A 20,171-nucleotide genomic window follows, 5' to 3' on the forward strand; every position below is an offset into this window, starting at 1 on the left:
CGCGTTGCGGGGGGCGAGTGGTGTTGCTTTTGCGTCAAAGTAAAGTACATTGCCTAAGTTGTTAAAGTACGTTGCCATTGTAGGAGATTTGTCCATTTACAAACATGTAAATGTTAAAATAAGAAAATACAATCCAACAATTTGATAGAATTTTCACTGGACAATGTGTTAATAAGAAAAGATATCAAAGTATTATAGTATGCTATAAAGAAAAAGAATAAAAAAAATGTACATTGCTAAATTGAATCTATCTCCAAAAACCCAACAACAACAATCAATTTTTCTGATATGGAAAAAAAGTGTAGAAAAAAAAGCACAAAATTACCGACCTCAGACCGGAACCTCAACGAAGATGATGGAGAAGACGGAAAATCAAGGACTGGAATGACAATTTGAATACAATTTAGGCGAAGCAGGGGAGACGAAACGGTGCTTTGAACAGGGGTCACTCCCACAGTGCAGCTGCACAAACAATAATGATTCATATATTTTTATATTCAGATATTAATTATACAAATAGATTACTTTATATTGAATGCATGATAATATATAGAGCTTCATTAATTTCAAAGCTTAATACCCAGGAAAATAACAGCAAACAGAATAAGAAGAAATAACATGAATAAAAAAGAAACATAGACACATTAATTGAAAATTGTAACAGAATGAGTAAACTCTCACAATCATATAACAGCAATTGAAAAATGGCTGAGCATATCTTTCATGTGTTCCTGTCCATCCAAAAAAAAAAAAAAAACAAAACAAAACGTGACAATAACCACATTATGCATGGAAAAGACCTTGTATTTTTTTTTCCAATGTAACCTTTGTCATTTTTTTTCCAAAAAAAACTTGTAAAATGTGGTTTTTTTTCAAGAAAAAAGTAAAAAAGCTGACGGCTTGTCTTTTCCGGAAAAAAAATACACAAAGTTGAGGGCTTGTCTCGAAAGAATGAAAAAATACAATGTCTTTTAAAATAAATAAATTGTGAAAAGATGAAGAAAAGTGCATGTTTTAGATGATAAGGGCAAAATCGTCCACCTGATAAATTTTGAACAATCTTTTTGAGTAGCATCTGGTCTAGGTTTAGAAAGTCCTTGAGGAATATAGGCTTCATAGATTGATTTTGCAGATGGGGAATATGACTTATGAAGATAATTAACTTTTCGGTATGTTCACATCTGGGTAACTATCTTTTTTTTGTACACATTTAGGTAACAAACTTGTTGGAAATGTTCACATATAACAATTATGACCTGCTATAGCAGGTTAAATCCTAGATGTAAACGTTTTCAACAAGTTCGTTACCTAGATGTGTACAAAAAAATAGTTACCTAAATATGAACAAAAAGAAAAGTAAAAAATAAATTACACGAATGGTCCCTATGGTTTAGAGTAATTTGTGTTTTTGGTCCCTAACTTATTTTTTTTAAACTTGGATGGTCCTTATTGTTTATTTTTGTTGCACGTTTGGTTCCTGTCTTACCTAATGAGACTATTGTGCCTTATTAATTTATTTTTAATTAATTTTTTTATTTATCTATTTATTTTTTGTATATTTAAAAAAATTAATAGACCACCCTACTGTTTATTTTTTAATTAATTTATTTTTTTAACTCGGAAGGGTTCTACTGTTTATTTTTGTTACGCGTTTGGTTCATGTCTTACCTAAAAAGACTATTTTGCCCTTATTAATTGTTTTTAATTAATTTTCTTATTTATATATTTATTTTTTATATATTTAAAAAAATTAATATACCCCACATATCTATATCTCCTCACCGTAATCCTGAAACCACATTTGAAAATTTTAATTTGAGTCTTACCGGTCACCTTCTCATCTCTTATCCTCCCCAACTTCTATTTCTTTTCCATCTTTAGTAACATCGACGTCTTCACCATTCTTCTTTTTTTGGTACTTCAACTCTAGCGAACCAACACCATAACCTACAGTCTCTTCATCATTAGTGGGTTGTGGCATTGATTCGACAGAGTTAAAGGACCGAAAAAAGAAGTGACGATGAAGACGTCGATATCACTAAAAATGGAAAATAAATAGAAGCTGAGAAGGATGAGAGACAGGATGGTGAGGAGATACATATATGTGGGGTCTACTATTTTTTCTTAAATACATAAAGTATAAGTACATAAACAAGAAAATTATTTAAAAAAATAAATTAATAAGGGCACAATAGTCTTTTTAGGTAAGACATAGATCAAGCTCGTAACAAAATTAAACAATAGGGACCATCCGAGTTAAAAAAATAAATTAATTAAAAAATAAATAGTAGGGATCATCCGAGGAGATACAAATATGTGTGGTCTATTAAATTTTTTTTAAATATGTAAAAAATAAATACATAAATAAGAAAATTAATTAAAAAATAAATTAATAATGGCACAATAGTCTTTTTAGGTAAGACAGGGACCAAACGCGCAACAAAAATAAATAGTAGGAACCATCCAAGTTAAAAAAATAAGTTAAGGACCAAAAATACAAATTCCCCCAAACTACAGGGACCATTCGTGTAATTTAATTTTTACTTTTGGTTTTTTTCATATTTGGGTAACTATTTTTTTTTACACATCTAGGTAACGAACTTGTTGAAAGCGTTTACATCTAGGATTTAACCTGCTATAGCAGGTCATAATGGTTATATGTGAACACTTCCAACAAGTTTGTTACCCAAATGTGTACAAAAAAAAGATAGTTACCCTGAACATACCGAAAAGTTAATTACCTTCATAAGTCATATTCCCCTTTGCAGATGCATTTTCTCCAATTTCAGTCATGGCATCAATTTCAGCATCACTCAATGAATTTAATGTCGTTGGTAAAACCTCCCAAATTCAGATTATTATTATTATTAAAATTCTGTTTAAAAGGAACAGTATACTGCCTTAGGAGTTGGCAGAACTGCTCCCTGTTTATTATGTCAATTACATTTTGGTCCCTTAATGTTCATTTCTGTCAAATGAGAACAGTATTCTGGATCATGTTTGGCAAATTTCGTCCCTGTACTTACATTCCATATGGGTCCCTATATTTTCATTTATTTACCACTTTAATAAATTTTGGGTCTTTTTTACTGCATTCGTTAGCTTCTTTTTCTTCTTTGTCATTGCTAAAGATAAGGATATTTAATGTTTTTTTTATTGGGGTTCTAATTTCGTGTCAAATGTCACCAGATTCCACGTGCGTTCTTCCTGTTCTTTTGCTTTTCAATTGTGGATCTTTCTTTCTTTTTCTCTCTCTGTTTCACTCATGGTCGTCATCTGCTTTCGTTTCTCCGCTTCACTCTTGATTCCTCCATCCCCGTTTATTTCCTTCTTCTTTTGCTGCTCATTTCCATTGATATCCATGTCGAGGATGTGATAATATTGTTCTACATCTAACTTCTCCGAGCATCGGGTTCCGGCGAAGGGGGAAATACAACCCGTAACTTGGCGGGGCAGCACAAATGGTATTGCAGCCATGGCGGTGTTTGATATCCTTTCTCCGGTTCCAAACTTGCAGATCTGAGCCTCTTATCCAAATTTTCTTCGTCTAAACAACTCCACTCAGATAAGACGATGCAATTTCAGAAGATGGTTTTTAACGGTGGTTGCCCTCTTGAAATCGAAGTCCAATTTTGACTTTTTTAGTCAAACATTGTTCATCGAAACCGATGAATCTTCATAGAAATGAACACTCCTTCGGAGCATCTCGAATATCAAACCTTTTCTGAAATCTGTTTTTCTTTTAGTATTTTGGTTAGAAAAAATTGATTTACATGTTCTTGATTACAAGGTATTTGGGAATACTGTATTTATCTTTACTATTGGTTTTACTTTGTGCTGTTGGAATTTAATTTGATGTTTCATATGCACTGAATGTTGCAGGTGATGATCATACACCATACATAAAGCCAAGATGTGCATTTTTTAACCAAAAATGTTGAGCCGACTAACTGTCAACTTTTTTTTTTTTCAACAGCCAAACCATCTATGCTTAATCAGGTAGGTACATACAAACGACACTTTATTTCTTTGATTAGTTATGAGGATGCTTCCATTTTGCTATTGCTTATCTGTTATATAGGGATTTATAATCATCACCTGTAGACATTCACAAGATTGTATTTGATTACATATGATTTTCTTCTGCAAGTTGTTGTATCTTTTTTATTCTCACTGTGAGTTGTGTTGCTATTGACAAAGATTGCATATGGATTGAGTTTTTTTGAAGCATTCAGCACAACATTCTGGTATGTCACTCACTATGTACAATTGGATTAAAGGTCTTCTATATGTAAATAATTCAACATAAAAGTTTTAAATTATTAATATTTTAGTTGAACCAATGATCCAAAATCAAGAACTCCAACCATTAACTTTGTATTAGGTAATTAAAAACACATATGAAGAAAATGATGGGTAATGTGTTGTTGTTTAATAGTAGGACTTGACGTGAAACTTTTGATGAAACCCAAAATTTAATATATCTTTAACCTGTAACCAAAATCAACCTGTGCAAGCTAACTTTTTTTTTTAGTTTTATGAATTATATTTATCCGTTTTTATATAATTGATGTATATAATAACCCTTTGTTTAAGAAGATGAAAGGGTTCGACATTTGATTGATTCTGGTTATGTTTCTCATTTTTTTTTTAACAATTTAGGTTTAAATTAAGCAACAAACCAAATATCATGCTTAATTTTGGTATAATTTATTTATTTTCTAACGTCATTTTCTTTTAAAGATAAATTAGCTTATTAATCTTCTCAACTATTTTAATGAGTAAATAATTATTCTTTCTGAAAGGTGTTTTAGACATTTGACTAATAATTATATTTTGCAGGCTATCTGAAAGTATGTTGAGAAAGAGCAGAAAGGCTAAAAATTAACGATGGTATTACTTTTTACCATTATTTATAATTGATTCTATTAATAAATTTCAGTTTACTAACATTTTTTTTATTGTAGGATTTAGATTTTTCATTATAATGTATCGTTATGCTTCAAAAAGAAGTTTCAGAGATTGTATCAGGTCGTTATGCTTCATATATTGAGCCTACGAATGAGAATATCCCAATTCACAGGTCCACAATTCCATTCAATTAGCTTAATTCGATCTGATATGCAAACCATGGGCCTTTTCTGAAATGTTTTGTTTGTTGGGGTGGTTACCAATTCTATATTCCAAGGCAATTCCTTTCCTTTTCAGTTTTTTTTCTTTTATGTTGCATTGCTATGTACTCATTCATCCTATCACTTTTGTAATTACTCTTAAAAGTTTTCTTGGTTACTGGATGTAAGAAGACTGTTGATAGGATATTGAATTAGGGTTCTCTCTTATGTTGTAATTGCAACATCATCTCCATTCTGTTACACCAATTTCCTAAATGTTTTGTTCTATACTGTTCTGTGTAACATTAAAAATGTGTCAAATTTGAATAACAAAAAGGTACCAGTGCATTTGCCCTTGGATAATTAACGTTGACATTCCGTGGAAAATCTTTCTAGTTATCATTAAAATTTGGTTCAACAATGTATTTATTTATTTATTTATTTGGGGAGGGGTAACCTTGGAAATATGAGCACCAAGACATCATAATCTAATAAATCAACCATTAAAATAACTGTTAATATTCAAGAAGGTAAATATACATGAATAAGATTCAAAATCTTAAGTCAATGGAACAAAAGTTGCAATGTATTTTGAAGGTGGGAAACAGACTTGTTTCTTGATCTCTTCTGTGTGAAAAAGACATCAATGCCCTCCTCATCATACTAACGAACACGTAAGATTACTTGAATGCCTTTGAACTTCTTAAATTTATTTTACATTCATAACACCTTCTAGATATAACAACTGTACATTTTATGGTGTAGTAATCCAACTTTCCCCAAAAGGTAGCATTCAGTATAAACTTCATTGTATCTTATATATAATAACACATAGCAAGTAAGGACATTAACAGATAATTCCATGCTTAAGAGCAATCTACAAAAGGGGCAAAATCTAGAAATAGATAATGATTTTCTTCCAATTAATGGAGGAATTGGAATTCCTTAGTTTATCATATTATACTACAATTTTTGGACAATTCAATTGATAACAGGGCATATAAAATCAAAAAGTTGAATATGAATCATACCAGAAGGTGTTTTCCCAAGTGCAGACGAACGGTGAGTCATCCTTTTGCCTACAGACCAGAATCACCAAACTGAACTTTCAATTCTCTAACCATGCAGCTCTACACCACACCGAAATCCAGAAAAAGCTCAAAAGCAACATCAGATTTTTAATAAAATGAATTACTTACTTGTTTTCCATCGGGGATGAATTGGTTGCTTGCCAGGATTACGAACTAACCATATCCTTTCGATTTATGCCCTCAGTTGTTCGACTTCTTTCAGCCAAATGTCATAAGCCTCATTTTCTTGCCCTGAATCACAGTAATAACACAAAAAGACGAACATAAGACAAGGTTTAATGAGGAAGTGTGGAGTTTGGATAGGCTACCTGCAGCAATAGAAGAAGAGGACTTCAATTTATAGTAGATACACAGATGAAATATGCAACCCACCAAATCAACACATATCCGATCAATCGCTGCTGGAAGTAGGCGGAAAAAGAAAGGAATCTTTCAATATGGTCGGCGGAATTACATACCGAGTTACGATTCGAGTTTTGATTTTTAGTGATTCTCTTCCTGGTCTTCATCATATCCCTCTAGAAGGCAAGTGAAATACAAATGAAGCCTCCAGAATCCATCAACAGAGGAGAAAGTGTAGATAGGGCGCATGGAAGTACCCGAAACGACGTGCTTTAACTTAGCAAAGAGAGTGTTGATTAGCGAGTGAAGTGAAGAAGTCGATAGCAAACAGTGGCAACCTCTAACGTTCGACTATTAAACGGATGAGGCGGTGGAGCGGTGAGCGGTCGAGGCGGTGACCATGGTCGACGGTAACCCGCTGAACACCCGACTGAGGCGGTGGTTTGGAGGCAGGTAGGGAATGGGAGGAACTGATAAGCGAGGCGGTAAGAATGATCTGGAAGATCGAGGCAGTGTTTTTTTTAATGGAGAAAATGTCATAAATCGAAAAACAAGCAACTTAAGTAGGAGGACCGTTTCTGCCATATGGGACACAAACAAAAATACATTATTAGATTAACAAATTGAAACACAAAGGAAAATAGGAGTGAAAATGTAATTCAAAGGACCAAAAGTGGGCAAAAGATGTCATGTTGATTGTTACTTTTGTTCACAATTATATATATATATATATATATATATATATATATATATATATATATATATATATATATATATATATATATATATATATAATTCGCCGTAAATAAAGAAAAGGTTGCCACCCAAACTCATCACACTTCAAGATCACAACCCACAATAGCCACATGCCACCCTAGGAATGGTTGAATTTTATTTTCTTTTTCTTATTAGTTTTGTTAATTATTTATTAAAAAAGCTATATATTAAAAGTTATAAAAATTATATCAAAATTAATGATTTTTAATTACCTAAAAATAAAATATGATATATATATATATATATATATATATATATATATATATATATATATATATATATATATATATATATATATATATATATATATATATATTCCTTCTTTTAAGTTGTTGATAAATGGTAAAAAGTTAAGATTAGTTGGTGATGATTGTATCGATAGAAAAGTAAAAAGTTATCATTTTAATGTAAGATTGGGTGATGACCTTTCTATCGACAAACATAGTCATGTCATAAAATAAGTTACTACTATATCATAAAAAGAAATAATAATAATAAATATATAACTAGTTAATTAATTAATTTACAATCACATTAAATGGTCACACACCCATAGGCCAAAGATAGAAAGCATGGGCCCGGAGTCACAAATTTAAAATATCTATTTCCAATTCTTATAAACAACACATTTGTTGAAGTACTCACATATTTCCCTTTGATTTCATGTTAATGGAGACCACCGTTAAACCTCCACAGTCGTCACTCTCCTTACCATGGAAAGCACGCATTACTCTTTCCGTCCTCTCCACTGTCATTGACGCAGCTTGCCGGAAAAACGGCACAATCAACCGTCCTATTCTCACCTTAATCCACATCCGGATCCCATCATTATCAAAATCAATCAATGGCGTCGCATCACACGATGTCATTGTTGATAAGACTCGTAACCTTTGGTTCCGAGTCTACACACCTACACAACACGCCGGTGAAGATCTCCCAGTGATCGTGTACTTTCACGGAGGCGGATTTATCATGCTCTCCCCCGATGTTTTCCCTTACGACGGCATGTGCCGCCGCATCGCGAGAAAACTACCAGCTGTTGTTGTTTCTGTGAACTACCGCCTTGCGCCGGAGCATCGGTATCCGGCCCAACATGATGATTGCTTCGATGTGCTGAAGTTTCTTGATGATGAAGAGAACAGGTCTAAATGTTTGCCGGAAAATGCGAATCTATTGCGTTGTTTTCTCGCTGGAGATAGCGCCGGTGGAAACTTAGCTCATCACGTTGCTCAACGAGCCTGTGAATTCAACTTCCGACGACTCATGGTATATTGATCAAAGTTTTCTAAACTAAACTGATCTTTTTCATAGACACCTGTTTTTAATATCTTGAGCAAATATCTGAACTATTCAATAGCATAAACAATATATATTTCAGTGAACGGATTCCGAGACCCTCATTATAATATCTTCTACATTCATTATAATTGGTAAATGCTTTTATATCCTTGTTATCATGTTTGCAGGTCACCGGAGTTGTAGCAATTCAACCATTCTTTGGCGGCGAGGAGCGAACGGACTCTGAGGCTCGCCTCGCCGGACACCAATAGTTTCAGTTAAACGAACAGATTGGATGTGGAAGGCATTTTTGCCAGAAGGTGAAGGGTTCAACCGGGACCACCCAATCATCAACGTTAGCGGCCCACAGGCGGTGGACATATCGGACATAAAACTGCCGCCGGTCATGTTGGTGGTCGGCGGGTTCGATGTCCTACAGGACTGGCAAAAAAGATACTATGAGTGGCTGAAAAAGTCCGGGAAAGAAGTTTATTTGGTAGAGTACCCAAATGTGTGTCATGCTTTCTATATCATTCCGGAATTGCCTGAATCTGGACAACTTATTGCCCAAATGAAAGACTTCATTCACAAGGTATCGAGTAATGTTGCCCCCAAATGGACAAATTATAACTTTTGTTAATAAGTCGATTCATTACATACGAATAAAAAGTTGTACCAAAAGCATATTATATTGTAGAATTTGACTTTGGTTCATCCTTTTTTTTTTGGGAATAATTATTTGGATTCGACTAAAATGTCAGTTATGTTGTTTTCGTAATAATGATATGATGCGGAGTACCATTATCTTAAGACCATTGGGTGTGGGTACTTTATGGCTTGTTATTGCCGACGTGTCTGCACTTCATGGGGGAACACCACCCCTCTAATAGTTATGTCTTATGTGATACTTCCACTACAAGAAAAGTCCTTATTAGTGACTATTTTTAAGTGACGACCTAAAATTTGGTCACTGAAAGCATCTATTAGTCACTACAAATTAAGTGGTCACTAAATTTTGGTAATCCTATAAATTTAATGACGAATTATATGTGGTGGTCACTAACTCAGTCACTAAAATGCAAAAAAAATTAACTGTTTTTGCTTCATATCATAACAACTATTTAGTGACTAAAAATAATGGTCACTATGTTTACTATATAGTGATTAAGAACAATGATCAATATGTTAGAAATTTAGAGACAAAAAAGTGGTCACTATATTGAAGGTTTAGTGACCAAAAATAGTGGTCACTAAGTAAATGTAATGTGGAAAAACAATTAATGACCACTCAATAGTGGTCACTGATGAATTACAAGAAAAAAACAATTAGTGACCAGTAAGTAGTGGTCACTGATTATATATTTGAAAAAAAAAAACACATTATAAAAAGTACTAGTTGTATTTATATTTTGACTAAATAAGGAGACCACCGCAGTACCAAAACGTCAATAACATATATTGTATGTCACAATCTAAAAAAAAAAAAACAAAATTGGTATTCTTGCAATAAATAGATTCTAGATTAATTGGTAAATGAAGTTACAATTAAAATGAGAATCAAAATAACACTATCGTAAATTTATGATAAAATTGCTAAGGCTTCTCAAAACCATGATATGGAACTTCAAAATCAGGTCCAAAATTGAATCCTCAAAATATATATAATAAAAAAATTGTATGCTGGAAATTGTTAATATAATTTGGTATTAGAAAAAACTAACCTTAGATTTAGCATTCCTTTTCTTCAATGTGATTCCTTTAGCTTTTGGTTTATCAGATTCAACATTCTTTCCCAGTAATTTGAGTAAATTACAGTTTTATCCCGTGTGTATATCACTTTTTTTTTAATATGGTAGTCCTAGGTAACATCCTATTCGTTAAAATACATGAAAATGACCATTTTGCCCTTCTCCATTTTTGTCATCTCCTTTTCTTTCCCTACAAACAAAACTTGAGTTTGTGCATCTTGGGTTTGAAGAGGATAGGGGCAAAATGGTCCATTCTACATGAAATGTTCATATTATTCCAATTAAATTTTTGTATAATTTTTACCTGATAACGAGTAGTAACCTTCTCACAAGCATCCACATACATATGAACCTAAGAATCATATCTCCAGTAAGTTACTAATAATATAATCAATAACATAACAGTTTAAAAAAAAAGTTAAATGCTAAAAATAGCAACGTATTTCCATTGATTTATTTATCAATTTGAGCAATGTCATCAAAATACAAATACAATTTTCTTTCATTTATTTTTGTGTATAAATTATAACAGTAGCATCCTGCTTTCCTTTCTTTCTAATACAACACTGTATTTTCATTTTTTTCTCATAATGCTTTGAAAATTTTACACAATTACAACATTCTACTTTGAATGTTTTTATAGAAATAAACTGAAGTAGAGTTGTAAAATAAATAAACAAAATAAAAAAAGTATGTTACTATTTCTTGCATTATTTTGTAGTGACAAACCTTTCTAAATGATTAAGAAAACTTTCAGATTCTACCTTAGACTAATTGGAGGAGGAAATTCGTGTAATTAAAGAAGAGCAACTACAATTTCAAGAAGAGCAGATCAAATATCGAGAGGAGCAAAATAAGAAAATGGAATTTATGATGAGTGAGCTTTCACGTTTATCTCAATTGCATTGATCAATTGAACTTACTTTTCTTATTAAATGAACTTCACCCGGTTGATCTTTATATTTTGTTGTTTGAAATATTAGATAAAATGTATGGATTTTTTTAAAAATTAACATTTAATTTTCATATTATAAATGTGAAGATTTATTTGGTTTTTGTTGTATTGTAAAAATTTATAGGATTGTTTTTTCTTTTATCTAATTGGATATTGTTATATTTCATATTAAAAATGAAATTTAATATTTCAATAATTTCTTAATTATTGACTCCTTTTTGTGTCTCATAGGATAAATCAGTGATGACTTGGTATGGTCACTAATCGGATTAAACAGTGACCACCTACTATGGTCACTAATCGGATTAAACAGTGATCACTTTCTATGGTCACCAATCATATTAAATAGTGACCATTTTCTCTGATCACAAATCGGATTAAACAGTGACGACTTTTATTGGTCACTAAGTAGATAAAATAGTGACAACTTTAGTTGATTAGTGACAGCATTTAGTGACGAAGTGGATCGTCACAGATTTAGTGACGAGTATATTTTAGTCATTGTTTAGTGACCATATTTATATTTGGTCACTAAATCGGTTTTATGACAGACCTATAGTGACGAAAAGTGACGACCGGAATTTTCGTCACTAAATCATTTAGTGACTATGCATTCTATTGTTAGTGACCATATCGTTTTGGTTACTAATTGACATTTTTTTTGTAGTGTTCATTACTTCGTGGTGGTGGTAATGAAATGCAACGAGTGTTATCTTTTTGTTTCTCTTTTTTATTTTGTCACATAACTACGTTTTTAGCCTTGGAACACCACCCTGAAAAGACGGTTTTATGCCTATGTGGACTTCTAATTGGTTTTTTTTCTTTGCACATACCGTGCAGCCTAAGATGCTAAGACCGTATGTGTCATCATTTCATTCACTTTACTTCATTCTTTTCTTTTTAAAATAAAAATAATTGATTTTGATAATTTATAACTTTTTGTTAAATGAATAATAAACATCAAAGTTATTTAAAACTAAAACAACTTCATCAATTAAAAATTACATAAAAAGATACACTAAAATAAGCAAGACTATTAAAAATAATAATAATAATAATAATAATAATAATAATAATAATAATAATAATAATAAAATAGACGAATTGTGCAAATATCATGTACAATTGTTGGATATTGTTGATAGTTGATTTGCCCAAATATTGTTGCCTGTAAATAAAAGTAATATCTTTGTAGAACTTGTACACACACTCCGGTATAGTATGTTTAAACATCCTAAAATACACATCTCATTTGTATGTGCTCATGTCGTATGCTAACTAACGAATTCGACCATGCATTTTTTAATTAGAAATAAACATTTTTTGCATCTCCCATCCAACTTCCATTTGAAATATAAAAAACGACATTCTAAATCCCCAACAATACGTAAGAATAGCTTCTTTCTCATCCGGAACCGTTGTGGAAACTTTTCAGCATACACTGCATCATCTGCAAAGTAGTCTTCTATATGACGATTGTGTCCGACTTCGCAATTGCTACACAACAAAGGTTTTCTTGTTTTAGTTCGTGGACGTGAAGTTTGGCCTCGTCGGTTTCGAAAGTATACAACAGTTTTCGCCATAACGGAACCAACAAACAATACCTCCTCTTGAGCCATTGAATCCGATGATAAAGATGATAACATTGAGTTTTAGTGTTTTTTAGAGAATATGTAGAAATGGGTTAAAAACAATGTTGGGTTGGATTGATATTTATAGTGGAGGAAAGAAATAATATATATATATATATATATATATATATATATATATATATATATATATATATATATATATATATATATATATATATATAGACACACACATTTGAAAATTTTAAACATATTATTGTTGCCAACAACAACAAAAAAAAAAAAAAAAAAAAAAAAAAAAAAAAAAAAAAATCAGTCAATAGGAAGAGGAGAAAGGGTGCGACAACCGGTTCCTTCACATCCTCCCTACACCACCATTCCCATATCGCCGATGCGGTGTTTCAGTGAGCGGGAAAGCTTCCCTTGGCTCCATCTCGCTGCACTTTGTTGGGTCTAAGGTTGTCCCGTATGGGGGTGTTCTTACATGTCAAAGCCAACGTGGCACACTTTTCCACGTGTGAACAGTTGTCCAAAGGAATGTAATCATGTTGAGGAGTGAAGCTATTCATGGATGATTATGGAAGCTATGATTGGTTGTAACCAATTGATTGGCTCTGTTCCTCGCACCTCTATTTCTCCTTCTAGTCTTTTTTTTCTTTCTTTGTTTCCATCTCCTTCTCCCCTTTTTTGTCGAGTTCTTTCTGGTCCTTCTTAGTCAACGCATGCAAGGCAGAGAGTGAGGGGGGGGGGGGGGGGAGGAGGAGGTTTTAGGTTTTGCTGTGTCAAAGAAAATATAAGGGACGACTGATAAACCCACTCAGAGATAAAAACCTCATTCCTAAATTTTGGTTTTCCGCACAAAAACCCCTAAGTCTCTATAGTGTTTGGTCAAGGTATAAAAATTTCTCAAAATATTAGAAATCTTTGTTGGAATTCGACGAGTTGGGGAGCTCCAACTCGTTGTGTTGAGATCATTGAGGTCGCAGGTTTTAATGACCCAACTCGACGAGTCGGGGTGTCCCAACTCGACGAGTTGGTAGCTAGGATAAAACCCTAATTTTAGGGTGTTACAACTTATTTAAAGGACCTAAACCCCCTTGGCTGGCCTCCTTACCAGCCTCCCTTTGTCTAGAAAACCCTAAGTTTATATATCCTTGCAAGCTTGAGTGTGTGAGTTATGGTAAGCTTGGAGAATTGATTTTAGTGATTCTTTGGAAAGAGCTTGGAAGTTGGAAGCATCTAGCTTGGAAGAAGGAGTATAGATCAAGAATCTCTTCACCAATAGCAGTCTTCTTGAGGTATAAAGTCGTGATCTTGCCTTGTATTTAAGAAATTGTTTCTATTATAGGGTTTGTGTAAAGCGGATATTTGGAGTCTCGACCTAGTCAGCTACCGTTCAGTATTGAGGTGACTCTTCTCACAACACTCATGGGTCGAAGGCACCAGGTCCGACCCATTACTGATTATGAAATGTTTTGTATGGGAATATGTGAATATTTGTTAGTGGAATTATATGTGGACTTATGTACACACCATGGGGGGATCCCATAGCACTTGGCAAGACCATGGGATGAGCCCATGGCATGGGGATATGAGACCATGGGGGTAGCCTATGGCATCCCACTGAAGACCATGGAGAGAGTCCATGGTAAACTTATATATATATATATATATATATATATATATATATATATATATATATATATATATATATGTATATGTATGAGCATGCAATTACATGATTATATGATTCGTGTGATTGGGAAACTCACTAAGCTTGTGCTTACAGTTTTATTGAATGTTTTAGGTGTTTCTATTGATAAGGGTAGGGCCCCGGCTTGACGGTGTGGCATGCATTCTCCAGTGTTTGATTGTTTTCACATTTAGCTTTTGTACTCTGAATTCTAAAATAATATGGATATGTAATGGGATTTTTTATACTTCTTATGGATGATGTTTATGAAATTAAATGTTTAAATTTTTTCTAAAAATTGGGGCGTTACAACTTAAAAATTGGGGCGTTACAACTTGGTATCAGAGCCTTGGTTTGAGATATTTAGGCACACTTCGGGGTGTGTCAGAACTCAAACTAAGGAAATAGTAACAATTGCTTTTCAAAAAGAAACCAACATTAAATTTCTAGAAAACAATTTTGTAAGAAAAAGGGGAGAATGCATTGCACGTAATCAACCGAGCTCATGTAAGTATTCCCAATGGTTTAGGGTGGAAACTTTATTTGATAGTCTACGTGATTCTTTTTGTGTATAACTTTTATGCATAGGGCAACCTGCTATGAGTAATCTGGGTTTCTGGTTTGGTGACGGTTGAGAATCCTAGAGTAGTCTAGGATCCGAGTTAGTGCTGCATTTATGAGTTACGATTTTTGATTGGATGATCTATGGATTTTAGGTATGGCCTTAGGGAAGGTACAGGTAGGTGTAGAAGGTAGTATTGGACCCGTACTACTGAAAGCACATGACTTGTACCCGAAGCAATGACATACCTGATAGTTCTTAGAAGTCCGGTGAGGAGGAATTTCTTTCAAAATCCTTATCTTGGTTACTTGTGATATTTTCTGTTAGTGATGGTGATGATCACACGAGGTTCAGGTTCAGGATCAGGATCAGGTTCAGGTTCGGGTGCAGAGCCCATTGATGATAGGTTGCATGATCTTATCGCAACCGAGGTTACTCGTGGCATCCTTGATGCTACCCCGATGATTTTCGGTATAGTCAAGGAAGACATCATGGAGATCATGGAGGAGAGGCTCGAGTCCTTCTGAGCCGAGATTTTTGTAGGCTTGATCAGGGCCCCAGCTCCCTCGTTTAGGGAGTTCAAGGCGTATGGAGCGCCTAAGTTCTTCGGGGTCAAGGATCCCATCACTAGCCGACGTGGGATGGCAGACATGGAGAATGACCAGTACAAGATTTTTTGCCTCGAGGAGGAAAATGTGGGTTTCACATCTTGTATGTTGAGGGATTGAGCACGAGACTGGTCAGAGGAGGTGACCCGTGAGGTGGGATCAGCTGGGGTAGCTGAGATGAATTGGGAGGAGTGTGTGAGGAGGTTTGATCAGGAGTTTGCACCATCTATTGAGGTGCAGCGTTTGGTGAGAAAGTTCCAGGATCTACAGCAGACTACCAAGACTACGACGGAGATCACCGCCAAGTTTCGGGACGACACTTTTGGTTCCGCAGGATGTTGCGGATGAGGAGATGAAGAAGACTAGGTATCATTCCATACTGAGAGATGATATTCGGGAGTTTGTGAGTTTTTCAGGGTGCAAGACCCTGAATGAGATGGTGGAGAAGGCTCGGGAGTAGGAGATTAAGTTAGAGCTCCGCACAAAGCGGAAGCCGGAGCAGGTTTAGGCGGCAGTGGGTTAGGCCAAGAAGCCTAAGACTTATGATCCTCCCAATAGGGTCATGGCCGGTGTGCTAAGTGCGATAAGCCGCTCAATGGGGCCTGTCGAGCAGCAGGCTCAGTATGTTATGCTTGTAGCCAGCCGGGCCATATAAGTAGGGATTACCCCATGAAGGGCTTGATTTGTTTTCACTGCAACCAGACCAGTCATAAAAAGGCCGATTGTTCGAGGTTGGTTAGAGGAGGAGGAGGATCATTGGTGGCGCCTGCACCCGCTACAATGAGGATTATAGATGGTCGCCCGATCAAGGCGGAGGCTCTTGCGGTAAAGAGTCATGCATTTCAGCTGACCATTGAGGAGGCACGAGCAGAACCAGACGTCGTTACTGGTATGTGAACTATCTTTGCCTTGTTTATTTTATTGTAATGCTTATGTTATGATGATCTTGTATAGGGACCTTCTTGGTCAATGGTTTGTCAGCTCATGTTGTTTTTTATTCGGGGGCTACCCGATCATTCATATCTCTGGCTCTTAGCAAGAAGTTTAGGGATGCTCCGGGGACCTTGGGTTCCCCACTTGAGGTGGAGATTGTGGATGACCGCACCGTGAGTATAGAGGGGGTATTTCGGAGGAGCATTCTGAATGTGTTTGGGGAGAGTTTTTTTTATCAATTTGGTACCAATTCCTTTGAGGGGATTGAAAGTGATCGTTGGGATGAATTGGTTAGTGCCCAATGGGGTCATGATAGACTGCGAGCATCAGTTAGTGAGAGTTCGAACCCCAAGTGGTGGAGAATTGATTATTCATTAAGAGAGAGCCTCGCTTGGGCCAGCTCTCAACTCGGCTGTGAGGGCTAAGAGGCTTCTTCAGTAGGTTTGTTCTGGGTTCTTGGCTTATTTTTCAGACACAAGGATTGAGGCCATGCCAGAGTTGAGCAGTTTTCCGATTGTGCGAGATTTTCCCAACGTATTTACTGAGGACTTGCCAGGGGTGCCTCTGGAGAGGCAAGTGGAGTTTTGTATTGATTTAGTGCTTGGTGCGGCTCCGATAGCCAAGGAAACATATCATCTAGCTCTGTATGAGATGCAGGAGTTGTCTACGCAGCTTCAGGAGCTGTTGGACTGAGGTTTTATTCATCCGAGCAGTTCCCCGTAAGAAGCACCGATCCTATTCATGAAAAAGAAGGATGGGTCGCACATGATGTGTATTGATTATCAGGAGCTGAACAAGCTAACAGTGAAGAACCATTATCCTCTTCCAAGGATTGATGATTTGTTTGAATAGCTTCAGGGTGCATCTTAGTTTTCCAAGATTGATCTTCTGTCGGGGTATCACCAGATGAGGATTAAGGATGAGGATATACCGAAGACGACCTTCAGGACTCGTTATGGTTACTATGAGTTTGTGGTGATGCCATTTGGGCTCACCAATGCTCCAGCGACATTCATGGATCTCATGAATCAAGTTTGTAGACCGGTGTTGGACCGGTCTGTGATCATCTTCATTGATGATATCTTGGTCTATTCTAAGACCAAGGAGCAACATGAGCAACATTTAAGGGAGGTGTTGGAGACCTTGAGGATGGAGGAAATGTACACCAAATTCTCTAAATGTGATTTTTGGTTGTTTGAGGTGCAGTTTTTGGGGCACATCATCAATCAAGAGGGTATTTTGGTTGATCCAGCCATTATTGAGGCGGTGATGCGTTGGGAGGTTCCGAAGAACGCATATGAAATCCGGAGTTTCTTGTGTCTTACAGGGTACTATCAGAGATTTATTCAAGATTTCTCTAAGGTTGTTGTACCTTTGACCCGGTTGACCAAGAAAATCGTGACCTTTCGAGAGGGTCCAAATCAGCAGTCGGCATTCAAGACCTTGAGGCAGAAATTATGTGATGCCTCGATTCTAGCACTACTCAAGGGATTGGATGACTTTGTGGTGTATTGCGACATTTCTATTTCTAGGTTAGGATTTGTATTGCTACAGAGGGGGCATGTGATCGCTTATGCATCGAAGTAGCTGAAGCCTCACGAGGAGAATTACCCCAATCATGATTTAGAGTTTGGGGTAGTAGTCTTTGCCCTCAAATTTTGGAGGCATTATCTCTATGGGGTATAGTGTACCATCTTCACCGATCATAAGAGTTTGAAATATTTGATGGATCAACAGAATTTGAATATGCATCGTAGGTGATGGTTAGATGTGATGAAAGATTATGACTGTGAGATTTTGTACCATCCTGTGAAAGCCAATGTGGTAGCTGATGCTTTGAGCTGTAAGATAGAAAGCGCCCCAATTCGAGCTGTTTGCTTGAGGATGACGGTGATTTCACCTTTATTGGATATGATTAAGGAATCACAATTGTAGGATTTAAAAATAGAGAACTGGAAGATCGAGCATATTCGGGGACAAATTCTGTTATTTGTTCAAGATGGTCGAGGGTTATTGACTTAGTGTGGCAGAGTTTGGGTTCTGACATCCAGGGGTGTGAGGCAAAGAATCTTGGAGGAAGCGCACAAGTTCAAAATTTCTATCTATGTGGGAGCCACAAAGATGTATCGAGACCGGAGATTGAGTTATTGGTAACCCTGCATGAAGCAAGATGTTGCATGGTTTGTCGAACAGTGATTGACCTGCAGGAAGGTCAAGGCCGAACATCAGAGGCCTCACGGCAAGATGCAGCCGCTACCTATTCCCATGTGGAAATGGGAAAAGGTCACTATGGATTTTATCATGAAGCTACCTAAGACGGCGCGAGGTGTGGATTCCATTTGGGTTATTGTGTACAGGTTAACCAAGAGTGTGCATTTTATTCCCATTTCCGAGAGTATCTCCATCGAGAGATTAGCAGACATTTATGTGCGGGAGGTAATGGCCAGGCACAGGGTGCCGGTATCTGTGGTCTTGGACAGTAATGTTCATTTTACCTCTAGATTCAGGATGAAGTTTTATGAGGAGTTGAGTACTCAATTTCATTTCAGCACTGCTTACCACCCCAGACCGACAGTCAGATTGAACGGACGATTCAGACGCTCGAGGATATGCTTAGGTCACGTGTATTGGATTTTGAAGGGATTTGGGATACTTACCTTCCACTAGCAGAGTTTTCATACGATAATAGTTATCATGCTAGTATTGACTGACCCCCATTTGTGGCGCTTTATAGTCAGAGGTGTAGGACTCCAGTTTGTTGGGAGGGGAGGGAGGTTGGGAATCAAGTTATGGGAAGCATCAAGGTGGTGCTTAAGACGATCGAGTTGATCCACCAGGTTCGCGACCAGCTTTAGACAACGCAGATCAGACTAGAGAGCTATGCGGATAGATGCAGGTCGGACCTGGAGTTTCAAGTCGGGGACATGGTGCTCCTAAAGGTGTCATCCTGGAAGGGTGTTATCCGGTTCAAGAAGTTGGGCAAGTTTGGCCCCCAGTTATATTGGTCTGTTTCGAATTATCGCTCGGGTGGTCAAGGTTGTGTATCAGTTGGACTTGCCTAAGGAACTTGGGCAGATCCACAATACATTTCACGTTTCACAGCTGCGGAAGTGTGTGGCTGACGAGTCGATGGTTGTATCAATAGATGATATTCATATTGATGAGATCCTGAATTATGTGGAAAAGCCCATTGTAATTCTAGATAGAAATGAAATCCCATCGGAACAAGGAATTGAAGTTAGTAAAGGTACAACGACAGCACCGAAGAGGCTCAAAATGGACTTGGGAGCCATATGATGAGATGAGGAAGCACTATCCAGACCTTTTTGGATCAGCACACTTCAAGGACGAAGTCTAGTTCAAGTGGGGGAGATTTGTAGCATTTGGTCCAGGTAAAAAACATTTCTCAAAATATTAGAAATATTTATTGGAACTCGACGAGTTGGGGAGCTCCAACTCGTCATGTTGAGATCATTATGGCTGC

The 20,171-nt window shown here is 36.1% G+C and overlaps 1 protein-coding gene, 2 long non-coding RNA genes and 1 pseudogene across 10 annotated transcripts; 3 read left to right on the forward strand and 1 right to left on the reverse strand.

Annotated features, from left to right (window-relative positions):
- Nucleotides 1-119: 119 nt before the first annotated feature.
- On the reverse strand, nucleotides 120-7,143 carry LOC145004254 (uncharacterized). Of its 7 annotated transcripts, none has more exons than XR_013662332.1 (5): nucleotides 6,511-7,143; nucleotides 6,311-6,433; nucleotides 6,143-6,241; nucleotides 1,042-5,988; nucleotides 120-462 (listed from the first exon to the last, which is right to left on the reverse strand). It is a non-coding gene; the product is annotated as an uncharacterized LOC145004254 (long non-coding RNA). The 7 variants fall into 7 exon arrangements; XR_013662330.1 differs by lacking the exon at nucleotides 1,042-5,988 and adding an exon at nucleotides 682-731 and having other exon boundaries at nucleotides 6,511-7,085; XR_013662329.1 differs by lacking the exon at nucleotides 1,042-5,988 and having other exon boundaries at nucleotides 6,511-7,083.
- Nucleotides 3,655-5,474, forward strand: LOC145004255 (uncharacterized). The gene is made up of 5 exons (XR_013662335.1): nucleotides 3,655-3,790; nucleotides 3,883-3,999; nucleotides 4,201-4,247; nucleotides 4,843-4,893; nucleotides 4,968-5,474. It is a non-coding gene; the product is annotated as an uncharacterized LOC145004255 (long non-coding RNA).
- A 604-nt stretch (nucleotides 7,144-7,747) lies between the features above and the next one.
- LOC145005320 (putative carboxylesterase 18) lies at nucleotides 7,748-9,276 on the forward strand (annotated as a pseudogene). Its single transcript, XR_013662542.1, has 2 exons — nucleotides 7,748-8,587; nucleotides 8,788-9,276. The product of XR_013662542.1 is annotated as a putative carboxylesterase 18 (transcript).
- A 7,258-nt stretch (nucleotides 9,277-16,534) lies between these two features.
- LOC145006961 (uncharacterized) lies at nucleotides 16,535-17,380 on the forward strand. Its single transcript, XM_078965973.1, has 3 exons — nucleotides 16,535-16,643; nucleotides 16,709-17,020; nucleotides 17,160-17,380. Exons 1-3 carry the CDS (start codon nucleotides 16,535-16,537, stop codon nucleotides 17,378-17,380), a joined length of 642 nt encoding a protein of 213 aa, XP_078822099.1.
- The last annotated feature ends 2,791 nt before the right edge of the window (nucleotides 17,381-20,171 follow it).

Source organism: Lactuca saligna, chromosome 7, assembly GCF_052625555.1.
Source record: "Lactuca saligna cultivar CGN05327 chromosome 7, ASM5262555v1, whole genome shotgun sequence".
NCBI lineage: Eukaryota > Viridiplantae > Streptophyta > Magnoliopsida > Asterales > Asteraceae > Lactuca > Lactuca saligna.

Coding starts and splice junctions, on each gene's coding strand:
- LOC145006961 (XM_078965973.1), top strand. CDS start 16,535: ATGAGGATTATAGATGGTCGCCCGATCAAGGCGGAGGCTCTTGCGGTA. Junction 16,644..16,708: donor AGAACCAGACGTCGTTACTG/GTATGTGAACTA, acceptor GATCTTGTATAG/GGACCTTCTTGGTCAATGGT. Junction 17,021..17,159: donor TAGACTGCGAGCATCAGTTA/GTGAGAGTTCGA, acceptor CTTATTTTTCAG/ACACAAGGATTGAGGCCATG.